The sequence below is a fragment of the Psammomys obesus genome, unplaced genomic scaffold (genome assembly GCF_907164565.1).
Source record: "Psammomys obesus unplaced genomic scaffold, mPsaObe1.curated_primary_1811, whole genome shotgun sequence".
NCBI lineage: Eukaryota > Metazoa > Chordata > Mammalia > Rodentia > Muridae > Psammomys > Psammomys obesus.
In genome coordinates, this window is record NW_026589732.1 from 5,639,604 (window position 1) to 5,659,744 (window position 20,141).

General features: G+C 44.1%; 1 protein-coding gene across 8 annotated transcripts; it reads right to left on the reverse strand.

The window, feature by feature from the left end:
* Positions 1-3,832: 3,832 nt before the first annotated feature.
* Pgap4 (post-GPI attachment to proteins GalNAc transferase 4) lies at positions 3,833-17,616 on the reverse strand. 8 transcript variants are annotated; one of them, XM_055605392.1, is made up of 3 exons: positions 17,418-17,616; positions 13,505-13,668; positions 3,833-6,785 (listed from the first exon to the last, which is right to left on the reverse strand). In XM_055605392.1, the coding sequence occupies exon 3, from the start codon at positions 6,708-6,710 to the stop codon at positions 5,499-5,501; it is 1,212 nt and encodes a 403-aa protein (XP_055461367.1). In that variant the 5' UTR covers positions 6,711-6,785; positions 13,505-13,668; positions 17,418-17,616; the 3' UTR covers positions 3,833-5,498. The 8 variants fall into 8 exon arrangements, with proteins under 8 accessions (XP_055461367.1, XP_055461370.1, XP_055461368.1 ...); XM_055605395.1 differs by lacking the exon at positions 17,418-17,616 and adding an exon at positions 16,980-17,228; XM_055605393.1 differs by lacking the exon at positions 17,418-17,616 and adding an exon at positions 16,939-16,960.
* Between the last annotated feature and the right edge of the window lie 2,525 nt (positions 17,617-20,141).

Consider the following 20,141-nt stretch of genomic DNA (forward strand, 5'->3'; position numbering starts at 1 on the left):
TGGGTGTAAGTAGTGCTGATCTGGAAATCAGGTGACAAAACAGTGCAAACGTCTGAAAGTGCTTTCACACTCCCTATAACCCAATAGTGACTTTAAGGTAGGCATTAGTAGGCACCCAAATCTGTTTGTTCCTTTCCCTACAGAAGACCTCTTGCAACTGGCCCTCAGGCTGTCAAGCCAGGCTGGTTGTTTAGTTCTGGCCCCTCACAGTCTGAAACAAAAATCTGCTTATCTCTTTTAGCTTTAATTGATAGACCACGAGGGCTTCATGTTCCTGAAAGGACAGCCAGAACATAATGGAAGGAACTGAAGTGGGAACTGGTGCATGGAAGATGTCTGTGTTAGATCTTGGTGGCAGCTAGAAACAAGCTCTGCTGAGGTACCACTGAGATGCTGGCATCTGGTCACAGCACACTGTAGAACCAGTAGCTGAGAAGGAACTGAAAGGACAGCTGCCTTGACACACACACTGAGATAAGACAACTGTAAGCAGAAGCAAGATAGGAGCCCCACAGGATTACCTAGCATGCAGAATGGAGCCAGAGCAGAGAGATGGGAATGTAAGCTAGCTGCTGTGTGACGACTGTAGCTAGGAAGCTTCTTGATGGGTCCAAAGATGTGCTTTTCTTTGCAGACTCCTAGAAATATTTGAGTAAGTTGTTGGGAAGTTTGGATTCTATCCAAATCTTCAAAACAGTAAAGCTCTTTGATAGTCCACTGTCTCAGAAAATAAACTATGTCAAGCCTTTCCTCTGTTAATGGAAGACTTCAGCAGGCCATGTTATCGCTAGCAACAGAAGAGCTGTGGTACCAGCGTGGCACAGTAACACTATGGGTCCAATAGTAGCACACACACTCTGGTGGTAACCAACAGCTCTCTAATTGGACTTAAGATACACTCAACAAGAGAGATACTGCGCCTGGTACTGAAAAGCTAGCTCACTACTCAGTGCTGGTTTGGGGAGGAGACTCTACAGCCAGGACAAACCAGCATATGTGTACATCTCTATCATCCCCTCCAAGGCTCAGAGAATATTGTTAAAGAGGTGTCTGGAGGGAATGTAAAAGGCAGAAGAGGTATAGCAGTTTTTTCCAAACTGAAACATTTCCTCAGAGAGGTGGGGTGGAGGGTGGGAGCTGGGTCATGAGGCTCAGGAGGTAAACAAAGTTCCCTCTTTGGGAAAGCTGAGACTGCAACATTTAGGAGCACCACTCTCCGGTTAACTGAAACAGTAAACAACCCCTGGGGGAGGAGCCTGGCCTGCAGAGCTGCTGAGAGATCTCTTAGACCTGCAAGCTGTGCAGAGCTCTGCGGATGCAGCTTTTAAGATGTCTCCCGTGTTAGGTGGGTTTCCTGTGATACAGCTGCTGTTGAGTTATTTTATGACAGTAAGTCATCATCTGTGACCCTGTATGCAGTGACCCTGCCATACTGTGACCCTGTTATGCAGTGGCCACTGCTATACAGTCACCCCAATAAAAACTCATTGTTTCACCAAGTGCAATCACATTGGTTTGCAGTGACTTCCATTTCTAGGGCTAATGGGTTTAATGGATTTGAGAGAGAACATGTTGTATCTCTGGAAAACTCTGCACACAACAAATGTCACCCTGGTACCAGAACTGCAGAATCACTGTATAATTTTCGAATATTATTGCTTACAACCTACAAAAATTACATAAAATGGTTCCCAACAAAAGTATCTTTGGAGAAATACCTGAAAACCCAAAAGCAAGTGATGAACTTAACAAAAAGAGCCAAGGAACAGGTGGCATAAGAAAGTAGGAGCAGAATAGCTTTAAGCTGTCAAAAAGTAAGGACTTACAAGACAGATATTGTGTAAGACGGTCCATACATACACTCTTGCGTGTCCCATACTCTCACATAATGTGTCTCTTTGTATGCCGCACAGCCATGAAATCTAGAGAATCAGATTGGACAGTTGTCCATGCTCTGCAAAATTGTTCACTAACTTGCTGTAACCTGGCTTCCTGCTGTAGCTGGAATAATATCCGCTCATGTTCAGACTTCCCCGAGCTGATCAGGATCCTGTACACACTGGCTTCATGTCCTACCAATTCTAATGAACTGGCTTTCTTTCAGGTCCTTGGAAAGTCTACACTAGTTGTTATATCAAGGCCATTGCATTGTCTAGAAAGCTTTTCCCTTGCCTACCATCTTGCCATGTATTTCCTATAAGTTCAATTTAAATCCACCCCTCACTTCCTGGTCAGTCTATCATAACCCTTTCCCTGCATGTCTCTTAGTCACTGCCCAAAACTCTTTTATTTGCTATTTTGGTTTCTGTCTCCATCCTCTTCCACAGAGCATAAGCTGTACATCAGGGGTCTTCTGTGCTTCACTCACGGCTTTGGCTTACCTGATACCTAGGAAAGGAATGAACAAATAAATCAATAAGGGTAAAGGGGCCCACAATAGAATTACCTCAGGGGAGGGGTAGATTTGACAAAGAAAAATGAGACTAAAGAAGAAAATTAGGGACAGAACAGTAGGAGGGCTAAGCGGTTCTGGTAAATACCTTTTATATACACCCTATGCAGAGGGGGATGTCCAAGGAGGGCCTTTTTCACAGCTACTTTTCACTTTGCAGTCATAGTTTTGTCTTTCAGAGTGTTGAAGGCACCAGTCCCCAAGACTGCTCTATTGGGCTGGAGGTGTTCAAACATCTTCCTGGGGCTTCGATGGAGTGAAGGAATGATGTACCTAGTTTATATCAGTGAAAGCTGAGTTAGTTGGGTGGCCCCAATGTATCTTTATCTGAAAGCAGTGTATTGCTTTCACTGGCATTGCTCATGACTGTGGTTGCTTAGAGTCAGCAAGCTGTTGTCCAGTTTGCTTTGTTGCTGCCTGATGTAAGTGTGTGCATACGGTAATGGTGGTAGAGATGCTGTTTGACACACAAGAAAAAAAAATCCGTACATAAAAAGATAGACAGGCCTGGAGAGATGGTTCAGAGAGGACCTGAGTTTGATTCTGAACTGCTCGGGCAGTTCACAAGACCCCAGCTTCAAGGGCTCTGCTAGATCCAAAGCTTCTGGCCTCCATGGATATGTGTGTTTGTGTGTGCATAAATGCACATATATTTAAAAAAGAGAGACATCTTTAAAAAATTTTAAGAGAATTATAAGTTATGAATAGTGCATGTTGGTAATCAAAGCACAGGATTGTAAGTATAAGGCATGGGTAACAAACAGGTCAGACCCTGTATAAAATTCAAAGAATTAAAAAAGCAAAACAAAACAACAACAAAAAACAGAAGATGACAGAATTCTCTTCAGGAAGCCCCAGTACCTTCCTTTTAACTGGTATACTGATGCAGAAACACCTGGCTTCTTTAGCCTAATGATGATAATCTAAATTCTGAAAGGTGACCGAGAGTATTTGATTTCCATTCTGACAGCCTATGCTATCCTAGGGGATGAGAACCTCAGCTCTCCTATAACCCCTTGCTCAGGACTTAAAGAAGACTTTAGCACTGGCATAAAGACGGTTAGCTGCCTTTTCCACTTCATAGGCCTCAACATCTCTGGGTTCGAACTTGTTCACCCGGAGAGCAAGGGTGATCAATCCTTCCATTCTCCCTGGATGCTTGTGGGCAGATCTCAAGATAAATATCACGATGAAAATTTAAAAGCAAACACAATGTGACATCCAAGCTGGGCAACAGCTTAAATCCTAATATAATTATTCATCCTCATGAAGAGAGTTGCTGGCTGCTCGTTTAGTATTATCCAGGGACATTTGCTTGTAAGATTTCAGAGAAGGAAGTTTCAGGTGTTAGTCCTGGAATAAGTTCAACAAGAGTCCCAGTTCATGAACAGTTGGTTTTTATTTGATTTGAGGTGGGGCTAGATATAAGCTGAACTTCCCATCCTTAGAAGCCACAATGAAAAGCCAGCCTCTATTTTTAGCAGTGGTTGGGCTCAAACAGCTACTATACAGGTGTCAGCCACACGCCTTATGTCCCCACTAAAGAGTATCACAAGTATTTTACTCATAACACACCAGTGAGAGTTAGGTAGATGGCTCAGTTGATAAAGTACCTGCCACATGAGCATGAGGATCTGCGCTTGTTCCCAGCACCCAAGCAGAAAGCATGCCTATAGTGCCTGGGGGGAGGGCACTAGGGGAGGCAGAGGCAGGAAGTTGTCTGGAGTTTGCTGCCTAGCCAGTCTAGCCAAAATGGTGAACTCGATGTTCAGTGAGACACCCTGTCTCAAAAATGACAGCAGAGAACAATTGAGGGAGACACTGGATGTCCACCTCTGCCCTCCATACACATATGCACACACACGAACATGTTCCCACATGCATAATACGCCACCATCCACATACAATTTTAAAAATGTAAATGTAAAGATATTCTCTTTCACACACGTGTACCCCTCCATGAACATACAAGTGGGGGCTTTTGACTTCACAAACCATACTTGGTCTTCTATACTATAGTGTCACCAGTAGAAAATAAGCCAGATGTGGTGGCACACGCTTGTAATCCCAGGACTCAGGAAGGCAGAGGTAGATGAATCCCAGTGAGTGCGAGGTCAGCTTGGTCTACAAAATGGGTCCAGGGCAGCCAAGGCTACACAGAGACACCCGGTCTCAAGAAGGGGGGGGACAAAAAGAAAAGAAAATGAAATGGCAGTGAACCTTAGGGCAGTAAAGGTAGGGAGAAGGCTATGCTCCTCGTATGGAAGTCATTCTCTGTCTCCTTCTGGACTGTGCACCAGGCAAGGAATCAGGCTACGACAGAAATGTTCAACATTAATTTTGTATTTAACTGAAGCAACTGGACTTGGGTAATTCAGAAAGTCGTTTCACACTTTTCTGTGGCTTAAAGCTCTCATCAATAGCCTTGGCTCTGCGTACACTACTGGTATTTGGAGAAAGAAGTCACTGTATCACAGAAGAACCAGATCACTGTCTCCAAGACAATGGGCACAGCACAACTTGTGACATTTTTATTGTACCAGGTCAAGGAAAACAAATAGAATATGTCTGCATGATCCTGCCTTTTTGGCCAGGTATTCTAAGCACATATCCATTCTCATACTTGTGGGAAAGGAATCCATTCCAAAAGCATCTGACTGCTCATATTCTACCCCTAAAATCCGAAACACGAGTCTTACACCACTGTGCACAAGATTTTTGGCAGTCACAAGCTCTGTCACAAGGCAGAACTTACAGACAACGGGAGAAGAGAACTGTCTCTGACGTTCGTCCTCATCGTGGGGCACACTGCATGAGGCAGTGTGGCTGTGTGGAGGGACAGAGATCCAGACTTGTGGCTAACTGCTGCTTACAGAGGACCAGCAGTCAAGGTTTTCCACTCAGATGCATTCCCGCTGTCCCTGTGCGTTTACACCTAGCAACATTAAACAATGAAATATTAAGCAAGCAATTATGCCTAAATAAAGGATTTAATGTATGCCTCTCCAGGATAGAGCCAATTGCAGAAGGGCATTTCTCGGCATTCCTAGAGCAGACTGGGGTGAAAATTGTACCTCAGGCTAGAGAACAGCCCGATGTGTTTCACAAGGTTGGGCTCCACCACATACGCCCGCTCCCCCTTGGCTCTCAGCAGAGAGTACAATGCCATGTCTTTGCCAAAGCCCTTGTGGCAGTACACCTGGGACAGGTATGTGAGGGTCCTGCGGGCTGCAGGGGCAGGGAAGAGCATAGCTGGGGTACAACACTGAGAAGCAGGAACCACACTGTACAAGGAGGGGCTCAGGCGCCGCAGTTCCAGGAAATAGTGCCGGCCCACCAGTTCCACCAGCCCCATGCTGTACAGGGAGAAGAACAGCATGACCGGCCAACTGAAGCCTGGGCGGCAGGCAAACTTCATGTATATCCAGGTCAGCGCAGGCCCCAGCAGCATGCCCACACCAACCCACTCCAGGATTCGCATGGGCTCCGGGTTGATGTAGTGCTGTAGCCGCTCCGGGTGATAGAGCTTTAGATACAGGGCATCCTGGAGGTGTGGCTCAGAGAAGCGAGCACGCAGAAGGTGCTCCAGTACAGGGAAGATCTGTTCTTCTGGAATAGCGTCATCCTCCACCATCAGGACATAGTCTGGGTTGTAGGTCTGTAGCGACGACTCCAGGCAATAGACATAGTCTTGCTTCTCTTTCTCAAATGAATTGGTTGAAGGGTCATCACCGTAATCATCTTCGGTGCCCTCATAGCGGTTGGCCACAGGGACATACTTAGAGAGCAGCTTAGCATCAAAATGGCTCACACTCCGTTCCACATTGCACAGGAAGAGCTGGTGCCCCTCACACTGCGGACCGCACTGCTGCAGAAGCCGATGGAACTGGGACACAACTTGTAAGACGTAGTGAAAGCCAGGTTGCCTATCCACGGTGATTATGGTGATCACCAGCCAGGGCCGGGGAGTGGCCTGCCAGACGATGGGCACAGAACCATTGGCAGAGGGCAGCTCTTCGAAGTAGTGAAGGGCAGCCTCCCCCTCCTTCAGGCTCTGCTGCAGGAACTCCTGGCTCATCTGGTTTAGATGCCAATGGCGCAGATAGAAGTATGAGTGCAGGAGCCGGTGACACGCCAGAGGGGCCAGTAAGCCAAAGGTCACCACAGTTAGAATGAAGAGCTGGACAGCAGTGCTGCCCCAGGAAAGTCGCCGAAGCCTCCGGAGAAGCATGGCAGCTGGAGAGGTTGAAGTAGTCATGAGGTCAACTTTTGGTCATGTCTGGTCCCAAGAACAAACCATTCTGGATCTCAGGCCAGAATCATTAAGTCAAACCTAAAGGGAGAAAGTAGAATCAGAAAACAATACTTTAAAGAATTCCAACAATGCACATATCGAATCAGAAATTCTAGTTCACATTCATGTAACCACTAGAGACTTGAAAAGAACTGTCCGCAGTAATTGTTTTCCTGGGTTCTGTCTGCCAGTGAGCATTGCCATGCTCTCACTGTTTGTGATTAGAGGCACCCTGTGCATTCAATCAACTCTCCCTGCCCCATTAATGATATGATGTTAGCTTCGGTGCGTCATAAATCACCAGCAGTTAGTGAAACTATTATTTTGATTCACTAGCTATAGAGACATAGGTGTTAACATAGACACCCAGAAAAAAAAAGGCTGGACATAGAAGAAAGACACAGAGAGTAAGCTGCAGCATACATGCATAGTACTTGACTGTGTAATTTCTGAAAATCTTTCCTACATATTCCAGCGAATAAAAAAGGAGTCCTTGGCCGTGCTTGTTATTTAATGGCATCTTTGATTTCTCTAATCTCATTTAGTCAAATCATTTTAATTCTGACTGTCCTCCTAACTTGTTTGTATAGGACTATCATTAGAACCAGTGGGAGAAAATATTCCGTATGCAAGCAAACTGTAGACTTTGAGAGGGAAGGGAAACAACCCAATGGAGACTCCACAATGGGGCTTTTCAGTGAGGTGGGTAAGGTAAGGCAGAGGAAGAAACAGCCTGATCCAGAAAGGAATGTCTTTGGACATGATGACTCAGAGAATGGGTGTAAGGCATGAACCCCAGGTCTGCTACTTAAATGGTGGGAAGTCACTTCATCTCTCTATATTCTGGATTTCTTGCCTCTAAAATAGAAACAATCTCTGTCTCATGGGTTAACTGTGGATATTACACGTTAGAGAGCAAAGTTAAACAGAATTAAAATGTCATTAAAATATGTCTCGTGAAGCTGGAGAGACAGTGAAGTTAGTAAAGCGCTTGCCATTTAAACAGAGAACCGGAATTTGAACCCTAAAACCAGCTTCTCCCCAAAACTGTATGTGAAAACACATTCTTATAATTCCCTGGCTAGCCAGCTTGGCCTGCTGCTCAAACTCCCTGACAGTTCACAGACCCTAGATTAAAGGCAAAGTTAGAGAATCATAAAGTGGCTTAGTGGAAAGAGTCCCTGCTGTGTAAGCGTAAGGACCTAAGTTCAAATCCCTAGACCGCACATAAAAGTTAGCCGAGGTAGCACGAGCTTACAATGCCAGCATTTCTGTGGGGAGATGGGAGCCCAGACAGAATCCCTGAGAGCTTGGAAGCAGCAAGTCTGGTGTGGGCAGCTGTGAGAACATCTCAAACAAGGGAGAAGGGAAGGAGCGGTAGTAAGTAAAGGTTTGTCTTGTGACTCGTGCGACCCACCGTGGCACATCTGTATACATGAACATGAAAACACATACACACCCGTCAAAAGAAGAAAAGAAGAAGCCTGAGACATGTGAGATTCACTCTTAGCCTCCACATGCACACCGGACACGTGTGCCTGCACAAAGTGCACGTGCACATATGTCCCTCCCCTGAACAGTGCAACTGATGTTCACAGTCACGTAATATTTGAGAAGCGAGACATTCTAACGTTTTGATGGAGAAAAGATTCACCCCAAACAACAGAATTGAGAACAATGAAGCTAGTATAAAAGTATGAGGCTAAATGCAAGACTAAGCCGGGACTGTAGCATCGAATGTATACTCTTGCCTCAGAAGCCTGACGGCTTGTGGCCTTTTGGAAGAAAATGGTTCAGCCTGTGAGTGCTCTCCATGAGGTCGCAGTTGTACTGTTTGCCATTGCTCCCATGTCTGCATTCTGCCTTTAGCCATCACACTGAACTTCATTTCCTAGCCTGCCTCCTTCAGGGTAGGGGGTCACAGGACGAGGACTTGCCAGGAAGATGGGAGCTGGAGAGCCTCTATGGATCTAGAAGGGGGTCTTCCCCAACTACTCACCTCTTTCCTCCTGATGCCTGCACTGGTTAGTGTTGTGAGCTGCATGTAGAGCATTGTGTCCAGCCACTAATGATTTTTGGACTTGTTCTGCTGGAGAGTTATTCTGACCTGCCCTCTACAGTCACGCAGAACATCAAATATATCTCTTCTGTGTTGTGATACAGCTCAAAGAAGTCTGCAACAGAGGACCATCTGGGTACCCAGATGTGAGTCAAACTATCTGGAGAACACTAAGGAATGAAAGAAGCAAGGAAGTTTTGGAAGCACGTGACCCAAGGCTTGCTGCTCTGTGAGCATCAGTATGCTGTAGACTGGTTCTTCCTCCCTCCGATCTGCTCAAGTCCACAGAGTCAGTACATCACAGACTTGTACATCACCTGGCCCCACTAGTTCCTCATCACTACTCCTGGACACCCAGTATTGGAACTGGGGCAGTCCGATGTCTAGTTTGCTAGCTCTGGAAATAGGGGCATTGGTGTGACTTCCTGCTCGCATCATTCTTCTGGCCCTAGTTATTACCCAAGGGAGCAAGACCATCTAGAGGAAGGAATTAAATAAAAAGTCAACAAGATAAGACTATCAGCTTGGAAAATGCCAGGTGTACAATAAATTCTATAGCTTACAAAGATATGACAGGTGGGACAGAAATGGCTGTGCCCATGTGAACATAAAGAGGACCTTTAATCCCAGAATTTTCTCCACTGTAGGAACCAAGGCTTCTCCTCTAGTTACCTGCCGATATAGGTTAACTGAATTTCAGTTTCTAGCATACATTCTAGAATGGATAGGTAAAGCTGCCCCTTTTCATTGACCATACTGGTTTTATGACAGAATAAAAAGCAAAATGAAAAGCCACTGGCTCTCAGGGCTACTTCTTTGAGCACATAGACCAAACTACACAATTAACTCTCCTAGTTCAACAGACCATGCACAGAAAGTAAAAGAGGGCACTAAAAGTCTGAAGCAGAAAGAGGTGATAAAAAGCCTGAAGTCAACAGTCAGGGAGACTCACATCACTCCTTCAAGGAGAAGAAAATACTGTAGAACATTTGAGCACTGCAAACTAGTACACTGTGGGTGACTGGATGACAGGCTTGGCCAAAAAAAAAAAAAAAAAAAAAAAAAGAATCATATAGACATTCAAGAGTACGTTCCTGTTGTCTTTGGGGGCATGGCAGGGTGTGCCCACTGTTTATTACACTTTCCTGATAGAGTTTAACATAATGAACCATAAGGAACTGAACCTAAACACATAGGATTTTTTCATTCACAGTTTGAGGGATGGAATTTTTTTCTCCCAACCTATGAATGTAGGCAGAAGTGAGCCACATTTATATAACTGGAGGCAGATGACAGAGGAAGGTTGTGTCTAGATCAGCGGTTCTCAACCTGTGGGGTCACCACCCCTTTGGGGTCACATATCAGATAGCCTGCATATCATATATTTACATTATGATTCATAACAGTAGCAAAATTACAGTTGTGATGTAGCAACAAAATAATTTCACTCTTGGGGTTCACGACAACATGAGGACTGTATTAAAGGGCCACAGCATGAGGAAGGTTGAGAACCACTTGTCTAGATGATCCCTCTGACACATTTTCCCAGAAGCCCAGGCAACCATAAGATTACCTGCTGAGGCTCAGAGTCCAATGACATTATAGTCTGACCGGTTTTTCCGAGTCAGCAGGTAACAACTGTTTCAATTCTATGGAAGTAAGTACTTGTTTATGTCTCTCAAGTACTGCAATGTAAGATCCAGTCATTCTCTAAACTGGATTCCACCTATTACCACATCTAGGGTGTAGGGCTCAGAAAACAAAGGATAAAGACACCGGGAAAGAAGCATGAATTGGGACTTCTATGAATAAGTACAGAGTGATTGATAGACACTGGGTTTTAGTATATCTTGTAGAGAAAGTAAACTGAAAGAGCTGAAGGGATTAGAGACAGAACACCACACTATGTGTCAGGAAGTAAATACTTAGGAACGGTCTATTTTTCCCCAGTAGCCTTCCTTCATGAAAGAGACCACCACTTTCCCAGGCAACAGAGTCTAACAGTATAGCAGGTTCTGATTTGTCACTTCCTTCCAGCCCTTCCCAATTCCAGGGCCTGGGACCTGAACTGAGAGCTCTCAAGAGAAAGAAAATGGTGAAGAGATATTTCAAAAAATGCTCATCGGCGGCAGCAATTAGGGAAATGCAAGTCAAAACAACACTGAGATTCCATCTTACTCCAAGCAGAATAAAGACCAACAGATCAACCAACAACAATGCCGGAGAGGGTGTGGGGAAAAGGGAACCCTTCTTCTCTGTTGGTAGGGTTGCAGACTGCTGTAGATAATATGGAAATTTGTGTGGCGAACACTCAAAAAGCCAGAAGTTAATCTACTGTATGACTCAGCTATATCACTTGTTGGCAATGTGCCTAAAGAACTATGCAACGTGTTCACCGTGGCTCTATTGACAGTATCTAGGAAATAAAAAATTAAACGCTCTTCAATCAACAAAGGCATAATGAAATGTAGTTCAAACACACTATAGAATATTATTCACTTATTCAAATAAAAGTGACATCATTACTCTGAAGGTAAATGGATGGAACTAGGAAAGATTATATTGAGTGAGTTAACCCAGGCCCCAAATGACAAACATCCTAAGTTCTCTCTCACTGGTGGCCCCTAATGTGAGTGCATATCCTGAAAGAACTGCAGAAACCAACACAGTAAAAAGAGACCATAGCGGGGGTAGGGAGTTGGATGAGCCAGAGAGAAGGGAATAGCAAGGTAGAAGTGATTTGGTTGGGCAAATGGAGGAAAAGGTAAGGACCTAGTTAGGGAGGGAGAGGGAAATAAAACTAAAAGATGGGTAAAATAACTAGTGAACTCACGAGATCAGATAAGAACCTACAACTGCCACTTTACTAAGTCAACATAATCCCTAAATTGATACACTCCAAATATCGGTCCTTAACACTCACACATAAGTGTAGTCTTCACCTCTCATCAAAGAATCTTCTCTTTGTAACAGGAGACCATTTTAGAAAACCTCAACCAACTAAAATGCCAAGCTGTGGAGCCCAGTCCCAAGGTCTACACGTATCCCCACACCTAAGTCTCAGGGAACATTGTGGAAGCGAGGGAAAGAAAAATTGTAAAAGCCAGAGGATCAGGAACTTTGCTGTGAGACTGTGTCACCATCTCAAGTTGCATCAGAAGTTCCAGCCACAAAATTTCACCATGACTACTTAGCCATGAGCTGAACATGGACAACAACAGCAGACATGCCAAACTGGATGAGGGAAAGTCCTGAGGTCTCTCCTCTACACAAAGAACTCAAGACAACTAAGGAAGGCTGACAGCAGGAGAAACAGTCTTCCTCAGGGAAGAACACACCAATTGGTTATTCAGGGATAGCCCTGAAAACACACATACAAGTAACATTATACAGCCTGAGCAGACTATATATATATATATATATATATATATATATATATATATATATATATACACACATACATACGTATGTATATATATATGTATATATATACATATCTTTATATACACATATTTGCCTGTAACAATTAATGAATAGGAGGGCATGCATTTGAAATAGAGCAAGAAAAAGTATATGGGAGGATTTGGAGGAAGGAGAAGAAAGGAGGAAATGCTGTAATTTTATTGCCATCTCAGAAATAAAAATTTTAAATATCAATGAACTGAACACAGTTCCCAAGAGAAGAAACACAAATGGCATAGATATGTACACACACACATATATATATTTTCAATGTCCTCAGCCACTAGGAAAACACAAATTAAAGCTACTTTGATAGCTATGGAGATGGCTCAGGGGTTAAAAGCACTTGCTGCTTTGCAGAGGACACGGGTTAATTTCCCAGCACCCACACCGCAGTCTGTGAAAGCCACCCCAGACTGCAGATCCAGGAGACTGGACACACAGTGCACACATGTAGGCAAAACAGGCAGACGCGGAAAATAATGATACATAAATCTTGAAAAAAAAACTACTTAGAGATTCTATTACCCTCTAATCAAAATAGCTAGTAGCAAGAAAAGAATGACAACAATGCTGGCAAGGATGTGGAGAATAAAGAACCATTATTTGCTGTTGGCAGGAGAGTGAACTAATGCAACCACAACGGAAATCAGTACAGAGGTTTTTAATATGTCTATACTGCATACATTCATCACTGCAGTATTCACAATGGCCAGGGAACAAAAACAGACCACACGTCCATCAGCAGATGAAATGATAAAGAAAATACACACAACAGGATTTTATTCAGCTATAAATAAAAATGAAATAATGGCATTTGGCAGAAAAAAAAAGGCTTAATTGGAAATCTTTACATTAAGCAAAGTATGCCAACCTCAGAAAGACAAATACCATGTTTTCTCTTGTATGCAGATGTTATACTTTAATATTTGTGTGTGAATGTATGAGAGTGGTGTGTGTGTGTGTGTGCACGTGCGTGTTTATATGGGGGATAAGTTATAAACTTAGAAAGAGGACCTCAAGAGGAGTAGAGATCTTAAGGAGAAAGGAAAAGGAGGGTAATGAAATATATGTCACTTTAAAGGCGAAGGGGCTCCTGGGGAAGAGGAAGGGGAGCAGCAGGGGGAGCAGAAGGACAGGTGATGGAGTCCAGAGGACAAGTAAGAGCAAAGTGTTATGAAAGTTCCAAAAGTAGAGCCATGCTATGCATGCTAACTTAAAAACCGATTTAAAATACCTCACTGTGGAGATGTTTAGATGAAAAGAGCCTGCCCGTGGAAGCTGTGCATCAGGAAGGGATGCTGAAGACGAGGGTCACAGTTTCCATTACCACCGGCCCTCTGAAGCATGGGTCAGAACAGAGCTCTTCTATAAAGTTGGTGGATAACAATTTCCCCGTGTCTGCAGAAGAAAGTCCAATCGCTTTACCAAGGTCCCTCAGAATTCAGGTCCAATAATCTTTCCAACAGCACCTTTCGTACATACACCAACTCAACCATGGAAAATGAGATTAAGAAGTACACATCTCTTCTAAAAATCAACCAGATTCCCCAACCAGAACTAAGCATCTTTTTCTTACGCATATTAGGACCCTTTACATGAATCTCGCCCAGAGCATTTATTTGTCAGTTTCTGCTTTAGACTGCACAATTGCCCGTTGGGTTCCAAGGTGATTGATTCTAGGTCTCCTCACCCTTAAGGATACCAAAATTTGAAGATGCTTAGATTCTTTACATAGAGTGTCACAGTCTTCACATGCTAGCTATGCGCTTCTTAAATACATTAACTTATCTCTAATACCTAGCATTTGTAAATGCTACATAAATCGTAGCTGTGCTGTATTGTTTAGAGAATAATAACATTAAAATGAATACAAACATGCTCAGTTTGAATGAAATTTCATTTCTTATGTTATTTTTGATGTACTGTTAGTTGAGTCCACACATGTGGATCCCGAGGTACAGAACAGATTATCTATTTATAGTTATTTGTTAAATCTTCACTGCCTATCCAAGGGTGTGTGAGACCCTTGAATTTATTTCTTTGGACCAAACAAGCAGCTTTCAAGTAGCAATACAATTAACCCCATATTGGTGGAAAAACAGATTCTAGCAAATCTTAAGCAGGAAATTCAATGCCTGTAATTGTCCATGTTGCCTGATGCCTTTTATGGTGTTACTCATAAACCATACCCAACAGGTAAAATTCCTTTAAATTCCTTCTTAGTGGTTTCAGAATAATTTATCTATAATATGCCTCACAGGCCCAGCACAGTACTCTCTCTATGCAAGAAAAAGATTTAAGAATTGTTGAGCAACTAAAAGATAACATTAAGTCTTTTGGCCTCTATGGCCCTCAATTCCTGTGTTACAAAACTGGGAGTCCCATAGAACCCAATTACATACTGGGCAGAGAACAACTTATCTCAACTTTGCCCGAATGGATGTGCCAGGCATTTTTTTATGCAGTGCGTGGGTTTGCAAGTCCACTTTGCAGCTGGTCAGGCTAAAGCAGAATACACTTGCAGCGGTAAACCCAGGATTCCTGCTCTCACCTAATATGTACTAGTGCTTCTGGGCCCAAGAAAATCAAATGAAAAACCATTAGAAATGGTAAACACACTTTTAGGATATGGTAGGTACCAACATAAACAATACATGGTGTTTGTGTGTGTACATGATGCCGCTGGCTACCTCTGAGAAGATGTACACACTATGTATTTATAAAAGACAGAAAATAAATGCTCTCATCTCATCAATCAAAACACATTAATGGAATAAAAAAGCTTCAGGCAAAAATGGAAAAAAAATTAAATACCTACAAATAATTTGAAGAAACAGGCAGACTACACACATAAAATTATACTAAAAGATATTTTAAGAGCCACTAAAAAAATGCATAAAAAGACCACTTTTCTTCCAGAAGGACTTGGTAATAGAAAGATGGACCTTTTTCCAAAACTAATCATGATAATTAACACAATCTCAATTCAACTTACCCCAAGAAGAAACAATACAGTTAACAACTGTGCATTTGCATATAAATTGATACAATCTTAGCAGGTAATACCAAGGAAACCCCTTTGGCTGGGGAAAGCAAGATGTGCTACTTAAAACCAGTAAGAATTTCTCACTTAAATTCTGTTTGTAATGGGGGGGGGGGGGGGATAAATGGGAAGAGAAGGACAACTATATTGATTCAAATTATGGAAAATACACACAGTATGACCGTTTTATTTTGCATAGAGAACATAATTTAATGAAATTGAGAAGAAAGGCCTGAGAGAAGGAGGTTTCCTGCAGGCTTTCTACATGCCTATAGAGAACATGTATGACCTCAATGACCGGAACTCAAAATTTACTCAACACTGAGTCTTGTGACGGGCACATGGACAATGAGGGTAGTAGCAAGGAAGCCTAAATCCTCTTTAACCCCTAATTTAATTTGTCACATTTATTGTGTATTATATTTGTATATTCGTGGCTTATCATTATTAACATATTAATTTTTAGTTATATTGAGACAGGGTCTTGTAATGAAGTTCGGATTGGCTTGAAGTAGAGATTCTCTTCCCTAGGACTGGCAAGCCTGTGCTACCATGCCCAGATCATTTCTACGTAGTTTGACGCCATGGCTCTGTTGTTTTAATTGGAGACTTTATAACACGCACTATTCTCTTATTAGGCATATTTTTCTCTCATGACCCAGCATAATTCTCCTGGCTTTTAAAAAAACAACTTTAGTCCACAGCCATACGGCCCTGAACACCCCTACTCTTGTCTAAAAACATCTTCATCGAGGCACACTTCGTTACAACAAAATGTACCGTTTAATTGTTCAAACAGTTCGAATTTTCGTGAAATTCATAGTCAGATAACTACCGTCACATTAAAAAAAAAAAAGCTGATGAAAGTATTTTCAATAGTGTTTTGAATAATAATCAGAAAAACTCCAAATAAATGTACTCCAATTAAAACATGGGGGAAAGATTTACTATTCCATCCATAAGAATTCAAAAGACTAACACACTGGCAATCAGCTATTAATTCCTATGGGTAAAAACCAAGCAAAATTACATACCATTATTCTACATTTTTAATAAAAACTTCAAATGTAAAAAAAAAAAATCAAAGGTTAAACAGAAGCTCAACAAGCTAGAAGATGTAGTGTTATTTATAATTTGTTATTTTTAAAATGTTTTGCTTCGTGATTATCATTTCCATTTTTTCTGATTCTCGTCATGTTAAGCGTTAGACACACGCTGCTTGCTCTTATGACCTCATAAGCTACGTGGGCATAAGGACCCTCTTGGAATCCGCTCCTAAAACAACTAGTTCCCTGACACGATTTATTTCTCTTGGGGGAAAAAGAGGCGCGCACTCGCGCGCGCACACACCTGCCGATTTTGCCGACAGTCCGCATGGTGAGATCATCAGTGAGGACCCTCCGTGCTCCCCGTAGGGAGAGCAAGGGCCGAGCAGGAGATGCCAGGTCCCAGGGAAGGGCGGGGTTCAAGCCCCACGACAACCCCGAGCGCAGTGCGGCACGGGCGACGCCTGGGCACGAGAGCCAGCGCGGGGGCCAGGACACACACATCCATCCTAATGATCACTTTAGAGGAAATAACAGCCAAGGAGGAGCCGAAGCTCGACCTCCGGGGTCGCCGCTGACCTTGGAAAATCCCCGCTGCCCTCCGGTGTCAGTTTTCCCACCTGCAGGCCGAGACTGCGTGTCCGTCGCGGTGGCGTTCTGAGAACGGGCGTTCCCGGGAGCGGGAGGGGCGCCTTCCCGGGTCACCTTCGCGGGAGGACGCGCCCCGCCGGGGACGCGCGGAGGGGCGTCCGCTCCCGGGCATCCATTAGGCTGCCGCGCTCGGGCGGCCCGCGCGGCCGGCTCGCGCCGGGCTCCCGGGCTGCAGCCCTCGGCCTGGTGACGACGCGGCGGCCCGGCGGGCGACCACGGCCGAGCGAGGCGCACCCGCCCTGTGCCGCAGACGCGCCGAGGGCGGGGCCGCGGCCGAGCCAGCCCGCGGGGCGCACGGCGGGGGCCGCAGGCCTCGGGGGCACCACTCCCCGCTCCTGCCGTCGCTCCCGCAGCGCGTCCCCTCGCCGGCGCGCCTCTCCGCGACACCGGCCGGGCAGGAAACCTACCCCGTGGAGGCGGTCGGCTGCGTCCCGGCTTGCCAAGGCCACCACCGCTGTAGCTCAGGCTAGTTGACCTCGGTGGTGTCGCCTTCGCCGAACCCCCGCCAGGCCCGGAGTAGCGGAAGCCTTGCCTCCTCGCGCAGCCGGCTCAGGCGCAGGACTCCGCTCGCTCTGCCAGGCCATGTGACCTGCGAGCTGTGGAGCGACTGCAGCCCCCAAAGCTGGATCGGGAGCGGGGGTGGGGGATGGCAAGAGGCGCCAACTGATGGGCAGCGAGGGAAAAGCAGGGTCTCCCCCACACACACCCCCTCCCAGGTCAGGATAACATGACGGTTGTCCCTTTTGTGAGGGCGCTACAAACCTACCTTTTATTCCATCAGGTGGGCACACGAAGAAAGATGTATTTTAATGAAACATCTCACCTTTTGCGGATTGCGTAGAAAAGCTATTTCTCTGTTTCTGAATGGGCTTCAGTCTTTCAAATGCTTTCTGTGTAAATGCAAAGCCCCTGGGAAACATAACTGGAGATGGGAAGGAAAATACATACACTGGGATAGAATAATCCCTATAGTGCAACACAGGGAAAACATAAATGACTCAAGAAAGGGGGGGAAAAAGTGCGTGTCTAAGGAAAGGTAACAGCCAGCTCTGCACCTTGTCCTTACCAGGGCTGTCACCACCATGCATTTTTTATGGCCATTTTTATTGTTTCTAATTCTATGTCAGTTTGCCTGTCTAGGCCAAGATTTAAATGAACGTTTTGAGGTGTGCATATAATATGAAATTTGAATTTTGTTGATAGTGAAGTCATGCTCTCTGATGATTATCATTTAAATACTCAGGATGCAAGCAAATTGCAAGCTTAGGAGACACCAATAGAAAATATCCAGTAAAATCTACCCTTTCTGTAACTGGGTGCTAGTTTATAGGGCTAAAAGGAGGAAATTCCGTAATTAAATTATTTGCTGTAATAATGAGATCATTATCTTGTTCCCGATTGTTCTGGTTGCTTTCTACTACAGTGGTAAACAATCAGTACTAAAGGCAACTTGGTGAGGAAAGGGTTTATTTCCTTCTACAGCTTAGTCTGCCATGAAGGGAAGTCATGCAGGAACCTAGTGACAGGAACTGAGTGAAGCAGAGATCATGGAGGAGTGCTGCTTCTTAGCTTGGTTTCCATGGTTTGCTCAGCCTTTATCCATACATCTGCCCAGGGGTGGCACATGTCCACAGAGTGGGCTGGACCTTTCTACATCAATCATTACTCAAGGGAACGCCCTACAGGCTTGCCCACAGGCCAATCTGATGGAGGCATTTTTCTCAATTGAGGTTACAGCAGACTCTAGCTGGTGTCAAGTCGACAACAAACGAAATCAGTAATAACACTAGCATGCTGGGCATCTGAATTGTAGCCATATGCAGCTGGAACAAAATTCATTGAGTCTTTCTAAGGAATACACAGATTCTACAGCAGTGTATCTAGCCTGTGGCTAGTGGCCCCTTTGGGGGCCGCAGATCAGATGTATATGTTACGATTCATAACAGAAGCAAAATGACAGCTATGAAGTAGCAACGAAATGATTGGATGGTTGGGGGTCATCACAACGTGAGGAACTGTATTAAAGGGCCACAGCGTTAGGAAGGCTGAGAACTACTGCTGTATAGCCTCTCAGTATCTCTTACTGTTGTCTCACCGCCTGCGTCACACCTGAGCCTTTTGCAGAACACTCAGTACCATCGGTGACTACTGGGCAATGAAGTCTGAGTTATGATCACTCAATTCCAAGTCATAGTTAATTTTAACTATAACTTTGATTTAAAAATGGACCTTCTGGGCAGAAATACTATACAGGAGAGCAAAACAATCCAATAGTTGTTTAAATCTGTAAGGAATAGCCAGGAAGGAAAACACACACCCAGGATTTGATCTACTGTATGCCAGGATGAGTGGCTGCTCCCTCCAAATAGTGCAGTGTCTGCAGGTGTCTGGTTGGTCTCCGAAGAAATACAGTTTAACAGAGAATTAGAATTTAACTGTTGCTGTTGATGGCCTGTACACTTCATATGGGCAGTGGTGAGATCAGCCTTATTGAGATAAACTCCTGTTGCTGAAACCACTCAGAAGCCCTGTTCCTGGGAACATGGCTCTCTGCATGTGAGTCCAGCTTTGTACAAGAATGGTTATGTTTTCTGTCTGATTTAGATTAAAAGTTTGTCTTGTCATTTCTTGTCCAGCTTATATGCTTAGACATGTATTTTTCACTTTCTTGATAGTTAGTGCTTCTCTCTGTATCGTCCCTCCAGTTCTTTTGAGATTATAAGATTTACCTGTAAGAATTTTTTTTTCACTTTAGTCTTCTGAGAATTTTTCTTTAACAGGCCAAAGTAAGACCTATCATGAGGAGTGTTCCACGTGCTCTTGAAGAGATGGCACATCCTGCAGTTGTTTAGCTTTATAGTGGTCTCCTGCTTTAAAGCAGCAAGTACCTTCCTCCCAGGCATAGTATTGTTTACAGCTTCTTTAGTACTGATTTTTTTAGTTCCTCCAACTATGGAAAACTGTCTGTTCAGACCAATGAAGTTTGTGCATTTATCTACTTATTCCTTTCGTTGTTCAAGCTTTTTGTTTCCTATATGTCATCGCTCTGTAGCTGGACATACGGGCACTCCTGATGGCTCTCCTTCTTACCGTTATGGGGTGCCTCTACCTCTGGCAATAGTTTTCTAAAG